This window comes from Lissotriton vulgaris, chromosome 5, assembly GCF_964263255.1.
Source record: "Lissotriton vulgaris chromosome 5, aLisVul1.2, whole genome shotgun sequence".
Classification (NCBI taxonomy): Eukaryota; Metazoa; Chordata; class Amphibia; order Caudata; family Salamandridae; genus Lissotriton; species Lissotriton vulgaris.
Window position 1 is genome coordinate 98202144 of NC_141693.1, and position 26144 is coordinate 98228287.

General features: G+C 46.5%; 1 protein-coding gene across 9 annotated transcripts in view; it reads right to left on the reverse strand.

Moving 5' to 3' along the window:
* DAB2IP (DAB2 interacting protein) overlaps nucleotides 1–26144 on the reverse strand; it is a 1377413-nt gene that overhangs the window by 309372 nt on the left and 1041897 nt on the right. For all 9 annotated transcript variants that reach the window (XM_086920966.1, XM_086920964.1, XM_086920965.1 and 6 more), the window contains one exon: nucleotides 4780–4933. In XM_086920966.1, the coding sequence (XP_086777092.1) occupies nucleotides 4780–4933 (154 nt within the window). The remainder of the gene's footprint in view (nucleotides 1–4779; nucleotides 4934–26144) is intronic.

Here is a 26144-nt window from a genome sequence, read left to right on the forward strand (position 1 = left end):
AACATCCTGTGATTCTGGGCAAATTACTTCATCTCCCCATGCCTAACAAAAATGAATGTGTCCTCATGTAACACAACTGTTGCCATGTAAAGAGCTCCCATACCCAATACTTCGGGTCAAGTTTGCGCTATATAAAACTCTGTAAAATAAAAAATAAAAAAATCTTAACACTTCTCTCATGTCAGATAATAGTATTCCCAGCATTAGAGCAGCATCTATACTGGCATTTGGAGCCTGCTCAGTGTGCACCAGTCAAGGATTGGAAAAGGAGCAAGGCGGTGGACGTAGCGTCAGGTAAGTGATATTTTATGTTTTTTAATGTTTTCCTTTGTGTTTTTTATTGTTGTATTCCCCCCATGCTGCTGCCCCACCACATCGCATTCGGAGCAGCCGCCAGTGTTTGTAGAGCATTAGTGCCCTTTTTCAGGTGCTGAGAGTTTTCTGCATCTGGGTGCCCTTATAGACTCTGGTATTTTCTTTGACTAGCGTCACAATGGACTGTTTATAATAAATGTATTGTTAAGCGATGACTCGCATTGTCCAATGGCATGGTCTGGTGACTTAGTGGACTAATGCGTGCACTGTAGGGGCCTGTGTTTGACCTCATGGTCACAGGTTCAAATCCTGGTGCGTCCACTCAGCCTTTCATCCTTTTGCGGTCGATAAAATGAGTACCATTGAGTTGGGTAACAATAAACATCTGTTAACCAGGTTCAAGATAACCTTTTGGGTGAATGTGCGCTTTACAAAAACAAGTTATGTTATATGGCCAGTGAGCTTAAAATAGGTAAACGGCTAGATTAGGATAGGCCAACCTATTTCTAGTGATCAATTATTGTTGACGGTGGCTGGCTAGGTTCTGTTACAGATGTGTGCACGTGGACAGAATTTCAATAGCGTGAACCTAGCCAAGAGACAGCGGAGCGCTGTCCATGGTCAAAGACGAGCATAATGTCAACGAGTGATAAGAAAAGAAGCGGTATTGTGGACGGTTCATGCATTTTGATGTGGTGTTCTTTAAAGACGCGAGTCTTGAACGTTTCCTAAATCGCAGCAGCATTGGGGTGGTCCAGATGAATCCACTATGTGTGCGCCACTATGTGCATGGGATGTATGATGAACAACACTGCCATTTGTTTCTTTCTGCTGGCTGTACGGTTGTCCATTGCTTGGCTTTGGGCTTCTCTTTTGCTGCCAGGTTATCTTTGACGATTCAGAAAAGGGGGTGGTGATGGACAGAGTTTCTGAATTAAGCAGACTACTCCTACCCAGTCAACAGATCAGGGCTTGATCCATCACCGTTTTTTAGCTCACTGCACCATCCCAGCTCAGAACCTGGCTACATGCAAATTAGTCTGTTCCTGGCCCAGTGCATCATGGGAACAGGGCAGACCAAACTACCAAGCCAATTCTTTAACTGGAAAGGAAGCAAGCTTCCGGGGACCGGTTTCTGGCATTACAGCCGTCTTCGGCCCGGCTTGCTTGAATCCTGATGGTGCAGTGAGCAAGGGACTCATGTCTGAGTATACCCTTCCACGCTTATGGTGGACAAAACGATTCAGAAAAGGGGGTGGTGATGGACAGAGTTTCTGAATTAAGCAGACTACTCCTACCCAGTCAACAGATCAGGGCTTTACTTCCCAGTAAAAGAATTGGCTTGGTAGTTTGGTTTGCCCTGTTCCCATGATGCACTGGGACAGGGACAGACTAATTTGCATGTAGCCAGGTTCTGAGCTGGGATGGTGCAGTGAGCTAAAAAACGGTGATGGATCAAGCCCTGATCTGTTGACTGGGTAGGAGTATTCTGCTTAATTCAGAAACTCTGTCCATCACCACCCACTTTTCTGAATCGTTTTGTCCACCATAAGCGTGGAAGGGTATACTCAGATGTGAGTCCCTTGCTCATTGCACCATCAGGATTCAAGCAAGCCGGGCCGATGACGGCTGTAATGCCAGAAACCGGTCCCCGGAAGCTTGTTTCCTTCCCAGTAAAAGAATTGGCTTGGTAGTTTGGTTTGCCCTGTTCCCATGATGCACTGGGACAGGGACAGACTAATTTGCATGTAGCCAGGTTCTGAGCTGGGATGGTGCCTTGAGCTAAAAAACGGTGATGGATCAAGCCCTGATCTGTTGACTGGGTAGGAGTATTCTGCTTAATTCAGAAACTCTGTCCATCACCACCCCCTTTTCTGAATAGGTTATCTTTGACAGCACCAGGAATCAAAAGCATCCCTGGCAACAATTTTCAAACGAGTGTACACTCCCATTCTGTATCGCTCTTTTCCATTCTCGCTCTCTTGTTTTCCGTCGTCCACTCTCTCTTTCTTTCACCTGCTGTCCTTCACTTTGGAGAGATGGAGATAGAATCAGTGGCCATGGACTTTCCAATACCACCCTCCAATGGATCTGACCCCCTGGGGACATGTCCAATGGAATAAATGGCCAGCCTGGCCCTGATATTTGCTCTGTAAAAGTTCTTGATTCAATGCTTTGTGGCTGTGAATGTCACACATTTAAGCAAATTTCTTGCAGATGATTAATATATGCATTGTTGATGGTTTATTGATGATTTGTGGAGGTTGCAAATGCATGGCTAACAGTAAGGCATCTAGTTCAGTTGGACAAAAGAGTTATTAGTGTGGCACGAATTATGAATACTATTTGCTACGTATGAGCCGTTGAGGTCGCTAATGCTATGTGGCGTGGAGGACAACAGCATACAGGGACACATGGCAAAAGGCAGGCATGCATCCACATGCCTCACACACCCTTAGTCATCTAACAAGTAAGAGTACAGATTGTGAAAGAACAGCTGTGGAGGTCTGTGCTATCCAGCTGGTCACAACAAGTCACCCTCCAGGCATGACAAATACAGCCTTTCATGGTTTCAGGGAGAATGACAAGAGAACCATTTATTGGGGTAATACTGACTTACACAACCAACACTTTGTGTGTATAGTAAAGAGTATAAGTGGAATAAAGACACAGGGAAAGTGACTGGAAGCCCGGTTTGATGCCCTGCCGTTTGATGCACGCAGGCCAGTGCACATAACGCTTAAGTTTATTAGTCTAAGTGTTGCACAAATCAATCTTTCCTTTGATCCTGCTCCATGTCACAAGCAGGTTTTGAAAATAATCCTGCTACATAATCCATATCACTGCAGACAGCAGCATCGAGAGGTATGCCAACGCTAACGACACCCAACTCTATCTCAATATCTTCTCAACAAATTACATTCAGAGGCTCAAAGGTAGACTTGAATGCATCCAAACATGGAGGTCAACAAACTTCCAGATTCTGAATGCCACAGAGATTGAATTCCTCCTGTGTTCCAACCCCACCAAACATTCTTGGGTTCCTAATGTGCTTGACATCGCAACTGACAGAACAGGTCGAATCCATCAAATTGATTCTCGACTCGAACCACCCTCAAAGAATATATTGCTATGAAGACCAATGCAGATTGGTTGCAACTCTGCTGAAAAAAGTGACGCCCTAATTCTTCCTCTACTAGATGAATGCCACCCCCTACTCAATGACATCCTAGAAAATAGCTTCAATCCTCTTAGCCCCATGCGCGCTGCACACATTCCCCTGCGGTGCGGGCAAATTAACGAGTGGGCGGGGTTCGGATGGCACCCGGTCGTCCTCTGTACACTCCCACCGTGACAAGGGGTTAAAAGCCTGCTCTACAAGCAGTACGGCTCATCGTGGGGTCGAAGAAATCCAACACTTGTGCTAATAGATCTAATAGATCTACACTGGCTCCCACTGCAAGACGCGATCTTCTTCAAAATCAACTTCTTATACACCAAGACGCCTGTGTACCTAGCTAACAAAATAACAATATCTAAAGGTCAACACTAAATGACGAGCTCTGACATCATCAGATTAGAGACTAAACAATGCAGGAAAGAGAAAACATGCCTTCCCGGCCTACGGTCCCAGGATTTGAAACAACACCCTCTCCAACATCAGAACATCACAATCCGCCTACAGTTGAAGAATAAGCTAAAATATAATTAGTTCACGGAACACTACCCCAGATAGGCTGCTCCTCATCCCTTCCAATACCTCTTCCCCTTCTTTTCCCCCTAAGTATCTCCAGTGGGGCTTGCTCCGCTCCCTGAGGAGCGCTCCATTGATAGCCCGCTAGGTTACACACAAATAACATATATATTGTTTTACCAAGGGTCCTTCTGTATCTCTCATGTTGGGTTTTTTAAGAATCCTGCTAAACATTATGAACATTTTATGACAAAATATACTGAATCTAATTACAAGGCAACTTCAGAGGAAACATGAGAGACAAGTGCATACAAAGCTAAGAACAAGCTCTGCGCATCAGCAGAATAAACAATAGTACAAAAAGACAAACAACTAATGCAAACAGGCAGTGGAAGTAATTAATGTAAACAAGCGAATCTGCTGTCTTAAGAATAAAACTGCTGAGTAGGTGCAGCAAGGAGAGAAAATTGGAAATGACAGGAGGAAGCGGTACCTAGCGGAGCCACCTTGTGCTCGGTGGCTGTAACATGGCCAGGGAGAGGCTGATCCTGTGCCCTACAGAGGGAAATAGTAAGACCAGCATCTAATGATAAAGTGGCCACAGTTTGTTATCGGTCACCTGGTGTCCTCTGCTACTGGTGCCCTAAGCTGCTGTCCAGTCCTGCCTTCCTCTAGCCGCGTTTATAATTTAGAATCCTGTGGGTTACAATGCTGATTTCCAATAATCAATATAGGTTTGATGGATAGTGTAAATGATTGATCGGTCTTACCTCGAAGCAGAAATCCTGTCCCAGGATGCTACTGTGAACGGGTTTGATAACCACCTCTTCCTCCATGCTTAGATCGAGAGCTTCAGCAGCACTACTGGGACTGAGCAGCGACTCGTGAGACCGCGATTCTTTCAATCTCGGCATTAGTTGGGATCTGCAGGGAAAAGAGAGACAATGCACTTCCGGGTCAATGAACTGCGCGTCTCATCAGTTATGGAATACATCAGATGGTTAAAATAGATTTCTACAGTATGAACTCTATCAAACCAGTGCTAAGAGCATAGAACTCAAATGTCTGACATCAAGGGAGAATACACAATATACAAAGATTATGAAGATTGCACCTGGAGAGGATTACAACATGCACTTCCCATAATCTGACAACAAAAAATTAAATGACAATTTGATAGGAAAGCTCCTCTGTATCATATTCAATACAGACACGGGGGCGAGGGAATCCTAAATACCACAAGCTGGACTCGTCAGCTACTATTCCCCACTTTTAGATTAACAAATCTGTATATTTATTGGAAAAAAATCTAAACTTTGGTTGTGAAACCTAAACTTGTAGGGAATTTAGCTATTGGGGTAGTTATATAAATGTATGCCCGACAATCCAATATGAAGCTCGTAGTAGGTCACATCACACCATGTTTGATGTCGCTCACGATATTGTGTGTATGCCTTTAAGATAGTTCAGTGAGTTAATGTTTGCTGCTAAAGCTTTGGGAGGCGGGGGCTGGACGGTGACTCTTTCCTTCTCCCAAAGTCAAAACACAACCCCACTGGGTTCTGTTAATAATAATATGATTTATTAAAAAAGCTTCAAAGCTGAAGACTAGTGACAGCTAATACCTAATAGATACAAAGTTATTTAAATAATGATTATTCTAGGATGTGGAGAGTCAGACCTAGCTTGAATCTGCAATAAGTATTTTTCACACATGCCCACTGAGAAACTTCATCTGGCATGGGCAAGAATTTTGGCAATATCTGGTGTAAAGTCCAACTGATAGTGGGTTTAGCTTTGGTAAGCCCACACAAAACTGGGTAGGAAAGCCTTCGATGTGGGTAGCAAGTGTTTGCATTCAGTGGAAGTGGGCGAGTCGTTCAAAGCCCTGGTGTCTTTGTACAATTCTAAAGTAGGACTGGAAATACACAAAATCTGAACTTTCTCAGGAGGTGAGAGGTAGAGAATAACAACACTGATTCTGGGTAATAAGCTGGATGAGAGGCACTTCCAATACTTTAATTTGTCGTGGTGTAAAATTCATGACCCAAGTGGACACCCTCTTATTGAAAGTAGATCATGAATAAATGCAAGGAGTGGATCCGCCTAGGGATTTTTAGATTTGGTAATGTTTTAAAAGTTGTACTGAAATTTGACGTTTTCTATTTGGTGCTGGTTATATTTTTTTACTTTATGCTTTATGGTTATGATAAACCAAATAAAGTTGTTTTTTGACAAAAACTGTGATTCTGTCATCGCTGGTGTTAATGGCAATAGAAACTGTGATGTCCCGTGTGCTCTTGTATGTCGTCATTAGAAATTCATTGTATGGGCACCAATTGACCCTTTTATCATATATTTGTGCCTCAAAAATCCTTTGTCCGGATACTGACATCTGCCTCTCTAGACAGCTGGACAATATTTCACACATATATACAAGATGCCCACCCCAGCACGCCACTCTTAATACTATATTATCTTGCTTTGTAACAATGTGGTGCCTCCTGCACTTGTCTCGAAGAAGTGCTCTAGAAAAGCGCTGTCAATTAATCAATAAATAAATAAATAAATGAAGGGTTCTAGAAGCCTTGTAGCCAAGAATTCAAGTAAAATTATTTGGGACTGCGGCAAAAAGAGGAGCTAGAGAATGATTATGAGAGACTTGGAGATGGAGAGACCCGAGGACCTATATGAAGCAAACATTGGGAAAGATACTCAAAGGTGTTAGTCGAGGGAGCACCACCAATTAGTAAAAACACTGAGTTCACAACTAACGAATTAACACAGAAAACAGAGAGGGATTATCTGCAGCTCGGTGGATGCTGAGGATTCAAAAAAACGTTATCTGTCGATTGTGAATTTCTGAGTATTTCGTTATTAAGTTGTTTGCCCTATCGACAATGTTGGCTTTTAGCATCAGAGTTTGGGTTCATTCTGCACCTGGGCGTCTACCTGGAATAATTCCCTCAATCACAATGCCAACTGTCTGGTACTCACATCAACCTAAGAAAACTTTCAAAAACTTTTTGGCACAAAAAGGTGCATCAATGCTTCTAAACAGAAAATCCTTAGCGTCAAAATAAGCCTCCAGCAACTGTGTAGCACCAGTCTGGTAGAATTGAGAAAGAGAGGACAGGGGTATGAAAGCAGCTGATGGAAAAGAAAGTGGTGGGACAATGCAAGTGCCCATGCATAAGATTTGGCACCACAACGTTGAATCAAATAGAATCAATGAAAACTACTTAAGACAGTAGGAAAGCTCCTCAACATACACTAACAATAGATTTCTGTTGGTCTGCGTTGTACACTCATATGCGAGAGAGTTCTCCAGTCCCAGCTTTCCAAGCCAGTGAGATAATTATGAATTAGGGATGATCCTACAGACACATAGGACAAACTACAAAGCTGACTCCCCAGGGCCACCCAGGTGGCGCTGAAGAGTCTTCCAAGGTGTACCCAAAATAGGATGTGGCTGGTTCTAGGATGGTAACCTGTTTTTGGATGGTTTTATGACAAAATATTGAGTTTTATATATCGGCCTTCAAAAATAGAGACTGCTGAAAATCAACCAAAAATAGAACGACAACATAAGTATTTATAAGTATAGATGTACTAATATTAACTGCATATCTATACATCTTGAAAATATATAGAGAAATATGTAAATAAGTAATAATAGTAAATCTATTGTCTTGTATATACTTATCAGTATAACCCTTTTGTTGCGCCTGTCGGCCAACGGCCGTTGCGAGCACTATCTCCGTAGTGCTGTGCGCGTCCGTTGGCCGAAGCGGCCTTGACCACTCAATGGAACGCCCCGCACCGCGGTGGAATTGTTGAAAGTATCTTAATGATGTACTATCGACATTCTCGATTTACTATTCTTAACTCCACATCTATGTACCTTGACCTACAGATATCTATATACGTATAACTATAGATAAATATATATGTATACATATATATAATATACTTAATGCATATACATATATAAATAACATTGCCAAGTGTTTGAATCGTTTTTATTCAATAAAAAAATACCGCAGTATCGAAGCAAAGCCGCCCACTGCACTTTCTGTCTTCTCGCTTCCGAAACATAGAGACATCCCTGCTCTGACAGCCCGCTCTGCATGAAAATGATGAGGGCTGGAAAAAATGAGATGCTGCCATGCGGTGTCTTTCACATCCTGCATTATACAAACCGCCCAACCATTTTGCGCCCACCATGACCTCTGAATCAGCAGCTGTCAGACAGGGTCTGTGACCCTCCCACTGGTGACGTCAGTCCTTTCTTACATTTCTCTCATCTCCTATGTTTGATCTGGATCAGTTGTTCAAAGCTCAGTCATGACTCAAGGACATCCAGCGATGGTTGCCCGCTTACAACAACTCGCCTCCTATTGGGCCACCAGGTTCCTGTCCTAGACTTTTCTTTCTCATACCAGTGCAATCTGGTGCTTTAGTCAAGTTGGATCAATTGTTGGAAACCACTTATTTTCCCAGATTCATTTAAGGCCCTAACGTAATAGAGTCAGCGAAGTGTTTTATTGAAGTATTGCTGCATCTTAAATGCCCATTCTTTCTTTTCCAATATAGGTTTCCTGTCTTCCTCCAGAAGGTATTTTGGGTGATGCGGAGTGAGGTCATTGGCGATTCTCCAGGCTGTGCTTTATAAAGCGGGGGTCACATGGCAGATACCCGAGTGTCCGCTTCATAGAGCATCTCTGTTTGGCAGGTTCTCCTGAGCACGTGTCCCTCCTATCCCGGGTCACTTGACAAGTGTTCTTTGATGTGTACATGGGTTGAGGAGTGTGGGAATGGGATTTGGAATAGCAGGAGGCATTCAGTAGGTCTGTGTGAAAGGAGGCCCAAGTCTCCAGGGTGACTGCCTGTCTTCAAAATGAAACAAATCTTACAAGGTAAGATGTTGGACCTTTGACCCTACTACTGGCTACTGCAGACCATTGGAGCCCATTACTTTTTTTTGCAGTTCTATACAGCGCAAACTCAACCCGAAGGCATTGGAGTGCATTGCATGAGCACCAGTTACATTACACAAGGACACATTCATTTTTGGTAGGCTCAGGGAGATTAAGTGATTTACCCAGAATCACAGGACGTAGTGCCAACGCCGAGACTCGAACCTGTCTCCCCAGCACCAAAGTCGGCAGCTCTGGCAATTAAGCCACATCCTCCTGTCAATGACTGGTTGTGACAAACATTTCTAGGTGCCAGGGACACCCAGGGGGTCTATCCAGTACCAGGGTATAATTGGAGAGCTGCCATTTAATGCCTTTAAACTACCATGAAAAGTAGTATCTGAGGAACGTTAAGCGCCATGGAAGATTAGCCTCAGCGTAGGAGGCATTTTTCTACAGTAAAGCAGGAATGCCTTGTGCCCCTCCTAGTCAGGGAAAAGATTGACACAATCTCACACAAAGTCAAGGAAAGGCGCAGAGTGGGTCAGGGCAATGCAAACTCACCACACTAGCAGACATGGAATGTATCCTGCAAATCACTGGCTCTCTTGGAAAACACATCTCTTCAGTTTGAGTTTATCTAGTCAGGCTGCAAGGTCCTTGTAGCTGTAGAATTGGGCACATCCTCAAGATAAACTCCAAGAGGTCTTTGGTCAACGGGGCCAGGTTCCTCATCTTTCTGGTCCCGTTACCTGTTCTCCATGCACTTGCAGCACAACTTTAGCTTTACCTGTGGAATGTTGCATTGACTTAACTGCTTTGAAAGTACTTTGACTTAATACCAATTCTTGGGGGGGACATTTGCACCTCTGTTCGAATTACCTCTGTGCTGCTGTGCAAGAGCTTCTCCTGAAGACCAGATAAATACAGGCTACCGGTCCAAGGCGACCAACATGGATCTGAAACGGGCAGCATGCTGGAGTTTATGGTCAATCGAGTTGGGGATCAAGTTTAAAACTCCTCACTCCAGCCACCCATATGTGAAAGCATCTACAAAGGACAGGTGTTTAAAAGACTGGTATGCCAGACACTGAGAGGTCAAGAAAAGTTACATCTCTAGGGAGATAGGGGGGTGGGGGGGGGGGGGGCATAAGATTGTGCTATCTGAAATTTCCAGGGAGTTCTTGACAGAGAACAAAAGGGAGAGGCCATACGATGCAGCCACTCACAAACTGGACACAGCGAGAAGCGCTTCGTTTTTCTCCAGGCACTTGTGCTGCCAAACAATAGGTCCGCTGTTTTTCTGTTCATTGAGGCCTCTAGACTGTGTGTGTCTTGCAAATGAAAAACAAACAAGGATGGTCTCCGACGGGCAACCTCAAGGACCGCACCTTCAACAGTGAAGCCGCAATGGTATTACCACTCGTAGGTCCATCCTCTTGCGATGTATCAAAGTCCCCTTGTGCCATCCATCCGGCACACCACCAGTCATCTGTTTTTGTGCCACTGTGTTTCAATTGAATTCTTTCTTATTACACTGTACCCATTTATCAATTTTGTGGAGAATTTTACTATACCAACAATGTTTTTAAACTGTTTTGAGTAGGCATGGAAGTATGATTGATGGACAGGAAAGTGAGTGCATGTATACACAGACTGTCCAATTATTAAGAATTAAAATAAATGATATTTTGTACTTTTGATAAATAATTGTAGTTGCCTTGGTTCTTTCCATTCTTTATTGTTTACATGTCATTGTTTATTAGCATACTATGAATGGTTGCCCTAATTCTTTACGTTGATCAAAATCCCCTTGTACCATTTATCCTGCACGCCAATGGTACTCAAAAACATAACGCACAGTCTTGGGTTTCTTGAGTATGGGGAAACTGTGAATGGTGCTATGTGTTTCAGTGAAGGACATGGGGGGCCTTGAGCAGTTTTTGTGTCTGGTGCTCTCTCTGCACAAATGCTTCTAATCTTGACTTGTGAAATATTCCGGTGAACTAAGTGCTCTGTGGCTTTGTAACGCAAAGGAGTCTCCTGTTGGTCTGAAGTTGCTTCAAGCTTCTGCTTTAGACCTCATGTAGCAAAGTCTTAGGTGAGAAGGCTATGAATCGGAGTAAATAAATGCTAGTGTCACTATGCATGCGCATTCTCCATAAGCCCTACTTCGTCTTATATGGCCGCTTTATCACCTTCTATGCCTTGTATAGCTAGATGAGATTCTGAGCTCGATGGCAAGACATGTGGACAAGAGAGACATACCTATGACGAAGGGAAGTTAGATAAAGCTGTGCATTTGTGGCAGACAGCGCCTGCTCGTAGTGACCCAATGGTGTTTACTCACATTACGCATAAGCCTGCATAGGCATTTAATTCAAACCTATCTTTCCTTTATGCCTATTGCTGTATGAGTTGTTGGTCCTCATTCTGACACAGGGGAATTACCAGTGCAGAATTTTCACTCCTAAAATTACTGACACGAGAAGTATTGGAATTGACGGGATGTGAAATTACCATAGTATTCCAAGTTTCACCAACGGACTGGAGACTTAATGAAGAAATCAGTGTTATTTTACAGTTTTCTACTATAAATTCTCGCATTTGGTGGTGTCACCTGGCAAAAGTTGAGCAGGGAAAACTTTGTATGCTAATACCACATGAGAAACTACTGTATTTCTTGGAATACGCGTCTTGTAAAGGCACCAACTATCTTCTATGCCATTTGGCTGCTCAGTGTCGCATAAGCTGCAGCCAGTCCTGTATAGTCATGCATATTGTGTTTAGTGAGACCCGCAGAAGTGGCCTTCATCAGGGCCCGCGCCCATGTCACATGAGAACAAGGCCTATTATAGGTAAGGTCTCGGTTCCTGCTCTGCTCAGATGTGAAAATGTGTCTAATATAGCCCTGTTGATTGGTGGAATTGAGCTGGAGAGGACTCGGCTGGACTCGCACTGGGAGCCCACACAACCCTGGCTAGCTCTTGTCATAGTCCTGTTCTCAATGGATGGTGAGTGTTTGATGGAGGCAGTGGGAAGCGGACAAGCAAGAAATAGAAAAGGGTTAGCGTAGGAGGGTGACTATTGGTGGAGCCAGAGAAAATCACTCCTCTGTTGATTCATCCAAAAAGAAAATGCAAAAGTTCAAGAAATAGGAGTGTAAATGTAGAAGACATTGTAACAGCCGGAAATGCAATGTTCATATGCCGATGTTAGGGCTTACCCATAACATGCATAATGTAAATCTCGTATTGCATCATTTTCTGGCACCCCAAAGGAACAGAATGTGATAAATAAATGCAAATCAAGTTTGATCGCAGTGATTAGGAAATACACTCAATTCAGTCAGTCTCAAGAAGCGTTGGAGACTGTTCAGCCAATGATGGGCAAGCGCCTACTTTGCAGTACATGAAGCACTCTAGGCGCACACATGTTGGAGCTAGCTTGTAAAGGCATCCTTTTAACAAAAGGAGAATCCAAGCCCCTATTCTTGCAATAGTTTAGGAGACTTTTGTTCTCTTTTGGGCCTTGGGTGCTGGCCCTCCGTTCTACCCAAGTAGGGCGTGACGACAGTCACTGCGCACATCAGTGACTGACTGGTGGGTCAAGGGTTAACGGCGGCAGAGCCAATGGGTGCCCCGCCGACATTAAGCCAGCAGTTTTCCCAACTTTAAGTAGACCACGAAAACCAGGTGTTGGCGGGGCCAGAGTACCAGCAGTTTATGTGAATGTGAAACAACAAGCCGAGGACGATATCTGAATGTTGCAATGGGAATGGCTGCTGGGCAGGCATCGATTCCACCCATAATCGTAAACAAAGAAAACACAAATCCTTGGGCCATACACAAAAGCTTTTATCTACCACAAGTACACCCAAATACAAACATCGATTTTTGCTGCTGCAAAACAGCACTGAAGGCCACAAAGAGAAGCGAATGAACAAGCAGTCCGTGTTTACAACGTGTAACACGGCGCAGAACAGAACTTGGGTGCAAAGCGGCCCCGACTGCGCGGTGGATGGCCTCCGGCCCCAGGAGCCGGCGCGCGGAGCCCTTCAAGACTGGCGCGCGCACGCAAGAGACCTCTCAACCAGGGCTTGTATGAGGCCTCGGGCACCTGCAGTGGTGCACCCTGCCATGCTGGGCGGCGGCGCGCGCGGAGTAGGTGCGTCGGGTACAACGGGCCCTGCCTCGCGTGCGCCCGAGGGTTGATGATATTCAGAGCGCAGCCCCCCCCCCCCTTCTCCTCCCCGCTCCCCCCCCTCCCCGTTACGGCTTGTTACTGAACTACATCGTCGCCTCAAGATTTAACTGTTTTGCTTACAGTAGCGATTCATCACACTCCGCCATAGTGCAGCTCGCGGGATTAAACCACGCGTGACAAGAAGGGGAAGGGACTGGCAGGAAGCAAGCAGAGAGAGGGTGATCGCCACATCACACTAGTTATGCCAAGCAAACACCTACTGCAGATACTAGCATCCTTCAAGTCCACACACACGGTCAGGCCCCCCCTCCAGTTCTGTCAGGGGCGTAACAAACGCAACCGCTGCCCCCGCAGTGCGGGGGGGCCTCACTCTCTACAGTTAATGAAGGGGGCCCCCAGGGGGCCCGGCCCCCTCAGCTCTTCTGAGGGCTGTGAGAGAGGCCTGCGCTGAAGCAAGCCTCTCTCCCTCTGTGTCTGAAGCAGGTGCAGCCTGCTCTGTTCCCCTCACCCCCTCCCTCTGACTGAAGAGAAACAAAGTATCAACATTGTTTCTCTTCAGTCAGAGCCAGAGGCAGGCCCGGGACAAGGACGGGGCCCCAGAGACAGCAGTCCACTGCTCCTCTGGGGCAGCACAGAGCCCGGCCCCCCACTCTCTCCTCTCAATAAGCAAAGCCCACCCCACAAGAGAAGAGACAGGGACAGGAGGGGGTGGGGGCCCCACCCCACAAGAGAACAGACAAGGACAAGGATTGGGTGGGGGCCCCATCCCACAAGAGAAGAGACAGGGACAGGCCCCCACCGAGAAGAGACAGGGACAAGGATTGGGTGGGGGCCCCACCCCACAAGAGAAGAGAAGAGACAGGGACAAGGATGGGGTGGGGGCCCCATCCCACAAGAGAAGAGACAGGGACAGGCCCCCACCGAGAAGAGACAGGGACAAGGATTGGGTGGGGGCCCCACCCCACAAGAGAAGAGAAGAGACAGGGACAAGGATGGGGTGGGGGCCCGGCCCACCCCACAAGAGAAGAGAAGAGACAGGGACAAGATGGGGTGGGGGCCCCATCCCACAAGAGAAGAGACAGGGACAGGCCCCACCCGAGAAGAGACAGGGACAAGGATGGGCTGGGGGCCCCATCCCACAAGAGAAGAGAAGAGACAGGGACAAGGGTGGGGTGGGGGCCCCAGAGACAGCACTCTCCACTTCCCCTCTGAGGCAGCTCAGAGCCCGGCCCCAACGCTCTCCTCTCCATAAGCAAAGCCCACCCCACAAGAGAAGAGAAGAGACAGGGACAAGGATGGGGTGGGGGCCTCAGAGAGCAAGAGCAGGAGACAGCACAGAGCAGTGCTGGGACCCTGACAAGGGTGGGAGTGGGGGCCCCCAGAGAGAGCAATCTCCAGGGCAAAGCTCACATGAGAAGGGACGAGGCAGCAAAATGGTGTCCTCAGGTAAGCCCTCTTGTTAGAACACACCATGGGCATCCGCAGGAGGGGAGGAGGGGGGCCTAGAAGGGTGCAAGGCAGAGGGGGAAAAGGGTGCAAGGTAGAGAAGGATGCAAGGCGGAGGGGAGAAGGGTGTAAGGCAGAGGGGAGAAGGGTGCAAGGCAGAGGGGAGAAGGGTGCAAGGTGGAGGGGAGAAGGGTGCAAGGCAGAGGGGTGAAGTGTGCAAGGCAGAGAAGAGAAGGGTGCAAGGTAAAGAGGAGAAGGGTGCAAGGAAGAGAGGAGAAGGGTGCAAGGTAGAGAAGGGTGCAAGGCGGAGGGGGAGAAGGGTGCAGGGTAGAGGGGAGAAGGGTGCAAGGCAGAGAAGAGAAGGGTGCAAGGCGGAGGGGAGAAGGGTGCAAGGCGGAGGGGAGAAGGGTGCAAGGCAGAGGGGAGAAGGGTGCAAGGCAGAGGGGAGAAGGGTGCAATGCAGAGAGGAGAAGGGTGCAAGGAAGAGAGGAGAAGGGTGCAAGGTAGAGAAGGGTGCAAGGCGGATGGGGAGAAGGGTGCAAGGTAGAGGGGGAGAAGGGTGCAAGGCAGAGGGGAGAAGGGTGCAAGGCAGAGGTGAGAAGGGTGCAAGGCAGAGAGGAGAAGGGTGCAAGTAGGAGAGGAGAAGGGTGCAAGGTAGAGAAGGGTGCAAGGCGGAGGAGGAGAAGAGTGCATGGCAGAGGGGAGAAGGGTGCAAGGCAGAGGGGAGAAGGGTGCAAGGCAGAGGGGAGAAGGGTGCAAGGAAGAGAGGAGAAGGGTGCAAGGTAGAGAAGGATGCAAGGCGGAGGGGGAGACGGGTGCAAGGCAGAGGGGAGAAGGGTGCAAGGCAGAGGGGAGAAGGGTGCAAGGCAGAGGGGAGAAGGGTGCAAGGCAGAGAGGAGAAGGGTGCAAGGAAGAGAGGAGAAGGGTGCAAGGTAGAGAAGGGTGCAAGGCGGAGGGGGAGAAGAGTGCATGGCAGAGGGGAGAAGGGTGCAAGGCAGAGGGGAGAAGGGTGCAAGGAAGAGAGGAGAAGGGTGCAAGGCAGAGGGGAGAAGGGTGCAAGGAAGAGAGGAGAAGGGTGCAAGGCAGAGAGGAGAAGGGTGCAAGGAAGAGAGGAGAAGGGTGCAAGGTAGAGAAGGGTGCAAGGCGGAGGGGGAGAAGAGTGCATGGCAGAGGGGAGAAGGGTGCAAGGCAGAGGGTAGAAGGGTGCAAGGCAGAGGGGAGAAGGGTGCAAGGAAGAGAGGAGAAGGGTGCAAGGTAGAGAAGGGTGCAAGGCGGAGGGGGGGACGGGGGGACGGGTGCAAGGCAGAGGGGAGACGGGTGCAAGGCAGAGGGGAGAAGGGTGCAAGGCAGAGGGGAGAAGGGTGCAAGGCGGAGAGGAGAAGGGTGCAAGGAAGAGAGGAGAAGGGTGCAAGGTAGAGAAGGGTGCAAGGCGGAGGGGGAGAAGAGTGCATGGCAGAGGGGAGAAGGGTGCAAGGCAGAGGGGAGAAGGGTGCAAGGAAGAGAGGAGAAGGGTGCAAGGTAGAGAAGGGTGCAAGGCGGAGGGGGAGACGGGTGCAAGGCAGAGGGGAGACGGGTGCAAGGCAGAGGGGAGAAGGGTGCAAGGCAAAGGGGAGAAGGGTGCAAGGCAAAGGGGAGAAGGGTTGAAGGCGGAGGGGAGAAGGGTGCAAGGCGGAGGGGAGAAGGGTGCAAGGCGGAGGGGAGAATGGTGCAAGGCAGAGGGGAGAAGGGTGCAAGGCAGAGGGGAGAAGGGTGCAAGGAAGAGAGGAGAAGGGTGCAAGGTAGAGAAGGGTGCAAGGTAGAGGGGGAGAAGGGTGCATGGCAGAGGGGAGAAGGGTGCAAGGAAGAGAGGAGAAGGGTGCAAGGAAGAGAGGAGAAGGGTGCAAGGCGGAGGGGGAGAAGGGTGCAAGGCAGAGGGGAGAAGGGTGCAAGGCAGAGGGGAGAAGGGTGCAAGGCAAAGGGGAGAAGGGTGCAAGGCAGAGGGGAGAAGGGTGCAAGGCAGAGGGAGAATGGTGCAAGGTAGAAAAGGGTTCAAGGTGGAGGTGGACTAGGGTACAAGGGGAGGGGGGGAAGGATACAAGGGGGAGGGGGGAAAGGTGCAAGAGGGAGGGCAAGAAGGGTGCAAGGCAGAGGAGAGAAGGGTGCAAGGGGGATGGTGATGAAGTTAAAAATGTGCCCCCCCTGGAAACATTTCTGCGGACACCCATGGAACGCACACTACTTTGTGAGGGAGAGTGGGAGAGAGTGGAGAGAGAGAGAGTGGAGAGAGACAGTGGAGAGAGAGTAGACAGTGGAGAGAGAGTGGAGATAGACAGTGGAGAGAAAGAGAGTGGGGAGAGAGTGGAGAGAGCATGGAGAGACACTGGAGAGAGTGGAGAAAGAGAGAGTGGAGAGAGAGAGTGGAGAGAGAGAGACAGTGGAGAGAGAGAGAGAGAGTGGAGAGAGAGTGGAGAGAGAGAGAGAGTGGAGAGAAAGATAGAGTGGAGAGAAAGATAGAGTGGAGAGAGAGAGAGAGAGAGTGGAGAGAGAGTGGAGAGAGAGACAGTGGAGAGAGACAGTGGAGAGAGCGAGTGGAGAGAGCGAGTGGAGAGAGCGAGTGGAGAGAGGGGAGAGAGATAGAGTGGAGAGAGATAGAGTGGAGAGTGGAGAGAGAGAGAGAGAGTGGAGAGAGAGAGTGTGGAGAGAGAGAGAGAGAGAGTGGAGAGAGAGAGAGAGTGGAGAGAGAGAGAGAGTGGAGAGAGAGAGAGTGGAGAGAGAGTGGAGAGTAGAGAGAGACAGTGGAGAGAGAGAGACAGTGGAGAGAGAGACAGTGGAGAGAGAGACAGTGGAGGGAGAGACAGTGGAGGGAGAGACAGTGGAGGGAGACAGCAGAGAGAGAGTGGGTGGAGAGAGAGAGAGTGGAGAGAGAGTGAGTGGAGAGAGAGTGAGTGGAGAGAGAGTGGAGAGAGAGAGAGTGGAGAGAGAGAGAGTGGAGAGAGAGTGAGTGGAGAGAGAGAGAGTGGAGAGAGAGTGAGTGGAGAGAGAGTGAGTGGAGAGAGAGTGAGTGGAGAGAGAGTGAGTGGAGAGAGTGAGTGGAGAGAGAGAGTGGAGAGAGAATGGAGAGAAAGTAGAGAGAGAGAAGGGGGAGAGGGTGGAGAGAGAGGGAGTAGAGGGAGACAGTGGAAGGAGACAGTGGAGGGAGACAGTGGAGGGAGAGAGTGGAGAGAGAGATAGTGAGAGAGTGGAGAGAGAAAGTGGAGAGAGAGACAGAGGAGAGACCGTGGAGAGAGAGACAGTAGAGATAGAGTGGACAGAGTTGAGAGAGAGAATGGAGAGAGAGTAGAGACTGACTGACTGAGAAACTGACTGAGAGAGAGAGTGACTGACTGACAGAGAGAGAGAGACCGATTGAGAGTGAGACTGACTGACTGACAGAGACTGGCTAAGGTAGAGAGAAACTGACTGAGAAAGAGAGACTGAGAGAGAGAGGCAGAGACTGACTGACAGAGAGATAGACTGATTGACTGTCAGAGAGACTGACGGAGAGAGACTGACTTGGAGAGAGATTGACTGAGAGAGAGACTGACTGAGAGAGAGACTGAGAGTCTGACTGACAGAGACTGACTGACAGAGCGAGAGAGAGACTGACTGACTGGGGTAAAGAGAGAATGACTGACTGAGAGAGAGAGGCATAGACTGACTGACAGAGAGATAGACTGATTGACTGTGAGAGAGACTGACTGACAGAGAGACTGACAGAGAGAGACTGACTTGGAGAGAGACTGACTGAGAGAGAGACTGACTGAGTGAGAGAGTCTGACTGACAGAGACTGACTGACAGAGCGAGAGAGAGACTGACTGACTGGGGTAAAGAGAGAATGACTGACTGAGAGAGAGAGAGACTGACTGGGAGAGAGAGAGACTGGCTGACTGAGAGAGAGATTGACTGACAGAGAGGGAGACTGACTGACAAAGACTGACAGAGAGAGAAAGAGACTGACAGAGAAAGAGAGACTGACTAACAGAGAGAGAGAGAGAGAGACTGACTCCCAGAGAGAGAGACTGACTGACAGAGAGAGAGACTGACTAAGAGAGAGAAACTGACAGACTTAGAGAGACTGATTGAGAGAGACTGACTGAGAGAGAGAGACTGACTGCCAGAGAGAGAGACTGAGACTGACAGAGAGAGACTGACTGACAGAGAGAGAGACTGACTGACAGAGAGAGAGACTGACTAAGAGAGACTGACTGAGAGAGACTGACTAAGAGAGACTGACTGAGAGAGACTGACAGAGAGAGACTGACAGAGAGAGACTGACTGACAGACAGATAGAGAGACTGACTGACTGACAGAGAGACTGACTGAGAGAGACTGAATGACAGAGAGTGATAGACTGACTGACAGAGAGAGAGACTGACTGACAGAGAGGGACTGACTGACAGACTGACAGAGAGAGACAGAGAGAGAGAGAGAGAGAGAGAAAGAGAGACTGACTGACTGAGAGTGACTGACTAAGAGAGACTGAATGACAGAGAGAGATAGACTGACTGACTGAAAGAGAGATACTGACTGACAGAGAGAGAGAGACTGTGATGGAATTGGGGTCAAAGTGTGTATGAAGCTATGCAATGCCTCTTAAGATTGCTATTGTCTAATAAAAATAAAAATGTATTATCAAAATGTGCTCTTTGTAGTTATATCTGCTTTTGAAATACTGCATTGTCGCTTTGTCCAATGTTTTAAAACGGAAACGGGAAGGAGCAGTGGATGCACTTTTGTCAAAACTAAATGATGAGTGGGCCCGATGTTGTATATCATAACAGGAGTCTGCATCAGGAAACCCACCTAAAATTGGGCAAACTTTCCCGGCTTACTGATGGCAGGGACCCTGTAATGAATGGACCACCACCTATGATAGCCTGCTGGCAGACTAAGCCCAACCTTTAACTCCACCATCCAGTGTTACTATTAACGGCTGCATTGGTGACAGTGGCGTAACAATCGCCCGCATCCCCTGCAGTATGGCGGGTCGCTGGCCTGAGAGCTCTAGACAGGCATGGAGGATGGGAGGGGGGCCCCCTCCATGTAGTTTGCAGGGGGGCCCCCTCATGTTTCGTTACGCCACTGAGTTCTGTTCTGCAAGTCTGCTTCCAAAATATTCTGGGGTAACCGCGACCATGCAGTTCATCAATGGTTTCATTACCAGGAGATATTAATATATCATTACAGCCCGATGCCGAGGGCTATACTGGTTGTCAAAGGCCCCGAACCCAAGTTATAGGCCCGATCCAAGGGCGAGAACCTATAATGAGGGAGAGGGGATTTAACAACGAGTGTAGCCCATGGCAGAAGGGCGATAAAGCTATTAGAACATTCCACCCACTCAGAGTAGAAGGCGAGAGGATGTGTTAGGCAGCAGGGATTCAAAATATTGCTCTTTAGAGCTGTGCAGATGCCAGTGATGAGCATTGACTCGCTGAGCCATCTTAACCGCTTTTTCGTGCCCCATTTTACTTCCTAAACGCAATATTATTTTAGAGAAAATGACTTAATACTCCCTCTTGAGCTCCCTCGATGGTGTATTGCAAGCCTGGATGACATTTAAATTTAGGTGGTGTAATTTGCATAATTGTGGACATTTTGAGTGACATCATTTTGAGTACTTATGCCCCATTCACAGTAAAAGTTTGCACCGAACGAGCAATTCACAATAAATTTACCACAAATGTACGGGAACATCAGAACACAAATGCCCATTGTCTGTGGTTCTTTTACATTTTTGGCAATATTTTGACGGGAGGACGCATTTTTGCCCCATTAAGTTTCGGGTTGTTTTGATCACCTCTATCCAGCCATTGGCTTATTTCGTTCAGCCATTGCGTCACATTTTTGCTTAGTTATACAATTTACAGAGCTGATTGGCAAAAAAGTGTTCCATCTCCAGAACCGCAGCTAATCACCTAGATGGCCTTTGACCATAAAGCAATATGTAGGCATTTGAAATATACGGATGACACTTGTGGTCTTTAGAAATGAAGAACATAGTCTACAGATGGACGGCGCTTAGCGACAGCGCACCACATTCGGTGGCACAATCCATGCAAACTCTCTACAATTCTCTTCATTCTTATTTATCGCTGACACATCTAAATTCAGTGGCATCGTTGTTTCAATTACTATAGATTTGTTAATTACCTATTATTTCCAATGTTACCAAATTATCCACAGATTTTTTCTCTAAATAAGAAATTTCCCTTTTTCTGCCCGCGCGTCCTGGAAAAGAAAGAGTGCAAAACATAGAAAGGAAGGAAAGACTAACTAGAGCCCAGGAGGATGGATAGAAAGAGCTCCAAAGCATTAGAAAAGAAGGGAGAACTAATTGCAGCCCAGGAGATGGGCCAGGAATAGGTCAAAAGCATTAGACAGGTAGGAAAGGCTGTCTGGAACCCAGGGAGGGAGGAGCATTAATTTAATGCATCAGCAGTAGCTCAGGGAAGTTCCAGACTAGTCTGAGCAGTGGGCATTTGCTCAATGAATCTTTGCAGGGCAAGTGTACATCCTATGTTACGCGGCCACCTGCTAGAGGCCTCTCCTCTTCCATAGAGTTGCAGATTGCCCAGCAAGCCTCACGTTCATAATAGAACATGGCAGGCACACATGTCTTCTGATTTCTCAAACACAGTAGGGTAAGAGGTCCGAAGCTCGTGTGTGCAGGGAGAAGAGAGTCCGGCATCACAGCACCCAAGGGGATGAATGAGAGATGTGCACATTTTAGATAGTTTGGTTTCTTAACACTCAGGAATATAAATAAATTCATCAAAAACTAGATTAAGTGCAGGATAACCCAGCTGGTTTTTAATATCTCTCATTGTTTTTAATATTTATCATTAGAATAAGGTATATTAATGTATATTATCATGGTTGGTTATGCAAATTTTCATGCTTACAACAATAAGTTTGTAACCAATTGCTGTGCCGGATACCAGTGGTTGCCAGCATATGATACTAGGGACCGGAAGCCACTGACGGTGGGAGGCGGGGACTGCGCGTGCTGTCGTTATAGCGCGCATCCCGCTCATTAAAATAATCCCCGAGTCGCCAAGTGGTGCTGGCCGATAAAAGTCAGTGGGGCGTACTTTCAGAATGAAGTAGCGACCATGAATGGATATGCTCATGTTTAAGTGAGACTATAACACTTGGGTCTTAAAATGTGCATTATGTTCTTTTTAATTTAAGAGTTGTTGCTCTGTAGCATTTAGGCCAACGCTCGCGCAGCACCAGCAGAATCGCTGCCGCGCATCACTCATCAAAAAACAATATCTATGCAAAGCAGGCCCATCGCTGCGTAGAACATTTAGATGCAAAACTACTTGTATGGAACACATCTCTCTCATCTCAGCTTGGACCTGGCTTTCCTCTCTTTCCACCATCCTTTTACGCTCACTCACTCCACTAGATGTCCTTATGTCTCACTAATGCACTTATCTCTACATAAATCAATATCACTCACCCAGGGCCTGTTGTTTTGCTCACCCAAGATACAGGTGTGCACAAACACTTTGCAAACACAGGCCCCCAATCCTGCTTTTTTGCTTGCTTGTGAATGCAGCAGTCTGACAGAATTGCCATATTTAGAGGTTAAGTTCCCGGAGCAGGCCTTGGGATGCTTCTGGTTGGCCTAACCTGCAAAAGTAGGACACCACATGCAAATCACCAATCTGTGGATATTCCAACTATGGATGGGTGGAACTTGCGGAGTTTCACTCTGTGGAATTTCATGGAGAATTCTGCGAGATTCCGCAGATTTCTGAACACAGGCAAAACTATCCATGTCACACTGCTTGGACTGCAATTTTGCACCAGTAGCATGAGCAGCACTGAAAAATCTGCCCAAACAGCTCCCTGGGGTGTGCAAGAGTGCGCGGCTATTCGAGTTTGTTTTGCTGTAGCTTGAGTAAAAAATCCTCTCGAGCAGCAGCAAATCTACTCAAGAAGCAGCCTCTCACCACGATGCCCCTGTTCGAGTTGGCAGTAGGGGGTGCCAAATCGCGCTGCATTTCTGGAGCTTTGCGGGGGGGGGGGGGGGGGGGGGGATTTGTGGTAATGAGCCCGACCTCAATGTTACAAGAGTAACGCAGAGTCTTCAAATTACAGGGTGGAATAAAACATTTCACCCACCCCTAATTCAAATACCTCTCAAAGGGCGTTTCCCAACCATAGCAAATAAGTGTGTTCCTGTCAAAGGCATTAATACATGTTTTATGTTATTCATGAGGGTGTAGGATATTGGTTTCTCCTGGGGGTGGGATTTTTCCACAGTGGAAAATAAATAAAGTTGCACTTGGAAATGCACATTTGAGTCACATTTAGGAATACTGACGTTTTCACCTGAATTGAAATTTGCATATAGTACTTTATGCATTCGATTAGTTCAGGATATCAACAGTATACTTTAAGCTTTCGATAAGTTCAGGAAATTGACAATAAACTTAACGCCTTCAATTAGTTCAGGAAATCGACGACTTTCTTGGATATCATGTATACTCTTATGATCAGGTGTGTGTTCTATAATTGAGAGAAATCGAATTCAAAAGACTTCATTTGTAAGTGGTGCCACATACCTTTAATGAGGAGTTTTTCAAATGAATATTCATATTGAAATATCAGGCAAGTTTCCACTGAAGCAGACACCAGGAAACCAACGAATACAGTTAACATTTATTATTTCAGATGAGGAATGGCTCAGCGAGAGGGATAGACTTTTAAATCTCTGTTATATTCTTTCATTAGAATTAATTTTTGAAATGACAAAGTGATGGGAAATATAATTCACGAGAATTTTGAACAGTGCACAGAGGAATTTAACTACAAGAGGGGAAAGCAAAAGTAACTGTTAAGTTGTGGCTACAATGTTTTTTTTTGCTTACTATTTCGTTCAATAAAACATATAAAAACATATGTTTCTCTCAATAACTCCTTCTTCTTCGGCTTGTGGGGCTTCTCATGCCCTTTAAAGATCCCCTCTCCTCCTTCCTTTCTCTCTATTTCTCTATTATCAGTTTTCCTCCTCCATGAAGAAAAAACAACAATTTGCTAGTACACATATGTATTTTAAATACGTAATTCTGCACCATGTCCTATTACACATGTGTAACTACTTCTGCATATGTGTGCTCCCAGAAACATTATCTGTCGCATGATTCCAAGCTTACTCCAGGAATTCTTCACCAATTTCCAAATTTCATAACTCTAATCCTAAGTATAGGTGCAAGTCTTCTTTTATGTTACTATTTCTCGGCTCCTAGAAGGTTTGTAGCTCACAACAAAAACTTTGTTTGTTGTGGACCTCAACCCACCCGGTCATCCCTCTGTATCTGGTGTGTGACTGTCTGTGATCTGTGTTTGAGCTCATGTATATAGTACAGGTTTGTGAAGTCTGATAATTGTATTTATGTGGCGCTGAAGTAGTTCACGCAAGAACCATAAGTGATAGGTTTATTTTGCGTAAATATTGCCCTCCGGCAAAAATCTGGAGTTTGATCCTACTTTTTGGTCACAAAGTTAGACTTTTGACTGTCAGCCACAAAAAGGTCGTGATTAACTATAAACACTCTAAATTTTGCAGGAAATAATTTTTGCAAACGAAACAAATATGACCGACTAGGCATCACCTGTTGCACAAAAATAAAAGGCCTGCGAGCTTCGGGTAAACCATGGCTTGTGTAATAAAAACTACGCGCAGCCCTGGTTTAGAGCAAGATATTGGAGTACGGTAAATTCTGTTGAAATGGCTTCCTGCAAGCAAAATCAGACTACATAAGTAGTGTCATTCAAAGACGCCCTCCCCTGTGCTGCTCTGTTGGTATGTCTGGGACCCAAGCCAGGCATCCATTTGAAGCATTTCTAAGTCTGTAAACATCAAGGCAAAGTAGGCTTCGATGAACATGCAACACCACTCACCGTGGGAAGAACACTGGAGTTTATGTATCCTAATTGTTTCCATTGAAAATCACTCTGGAAAACCAGGTGCTGCTTCGGGTCCACCAGGACCGTGGGTTAAATGTAGTGCTTCGAGCATCCTGTATGTGCCTAGAATTAAGAACTGCCTAACTGCGTTGTTCGAATATTGCCTGATCATACATGCCAACATTTTAGAAGAGAAAAGTGGGAGATTAAAAAAAACTTATAATCAGGAGAATGCATCATCTCCCACTGACTTCTATTAAGGCCTGAATCAGATCTATTGGCATGTTTCGGCCTTGTATGTGTGCTGCTGCAGGGTCGGATATCAGAAATGTAAATACATGTTTTTTCTTACCTGTCAGGAGCAACGGAGAAAACACTTTGGCAAGCAAAGATAGCTGGATAAACATGTTGTGCTTTGGCCTGCAGGAGCAGGTTACTGGCAGTGCATACACCGAGTCACACAAGACCAGTCCCTGTTGGCGGAAGCCTGCCAAGGAATCGGGTTTTTGCATGGAGGAATCGGGAGGTGGAAGACTAGCTTTGAAATCGGGATTCTTCCGCCGGAATTGGGAGGGCTGACATGTATGCCTGATGTCTGGCGTCCTAGTCAGCTGCATAGTTTATGTACATGCACGCAAGGGCATAGCTTGGAGAGTAAGATTAGGGGTGGGAGCTTCACATTTCCCGACAATCACATGGCATATTCTGGTAAAATTCAATATTTGAGAAGCAGCAGAAAAGGATAACAGTGCAGATTTCTAGGGTTACTTAAAGGACAATATGTTGTAAAATAAGCAAAAGTTTTAACAACTTCAAAACAGAGAAGAGAGAGTGTGTGGGTGTGTTTCCGTCTGTGTGCATGTAAAAATCTGAGGTGTAATACGACAGCCACCTCACCGTACCAGACTGAAAGCACCTTTATCCAAATATTTACTAGAGAATACATTTATTAAAGGGGTGTAACACCCCAAACACCCACCTGAAGCTTTGAACCTGCATGCATGTACACAACGGTACAAATGACGCAAATGTGTGCACATAGAAGTATTTATTATTGTCTGGTAATATGTAAACTGTGGACCAGAATTGATCCAAATTTACCATTGAAGCATTTTGGGCTTGCGGGCCACAGAAAAAAGAAAAAAACAAAACGTACCTTGCGCGCGCTACTGCACCCAAAAAAGTGTTGCCCGGTGGGGAAGTCAATGGTTCAAGGTTTGTGTACCTGAACTGCCCATTTGTTTTATTTTGGTGCAAAACGCAATCATAAATTGACACAACAAGCAAGAACCACATTCACCGAAGTCACATGCAAATGCTTTTCTTTTTGCAATTTTTGGTTTTGTTCTGTGTCTATGGGCCTAAAAAGAGAGAGAGAGAGAGAGAGAAAAAGAGGGAGAGAGAGAGAAAGAAAAAAGAGAGAGAGAAAGAAAGAAAAAGAGAAAGAAAGAGAGAAAAAGAGAGATAGAGAAAGAAAAAAGAGAGAGAAAGAAAAAGAGAGAGAGAAAGAAAAAGAGAGAGAAAAAAAGAGAAAGAAAAAAGAGAGAGAGAAAGAAAAAGAGAAAGAAAAAAGAGAGAGAGAAAGAAAAAGAGAGAAAGGGAGAAAAAGAGAGAGAGAGAG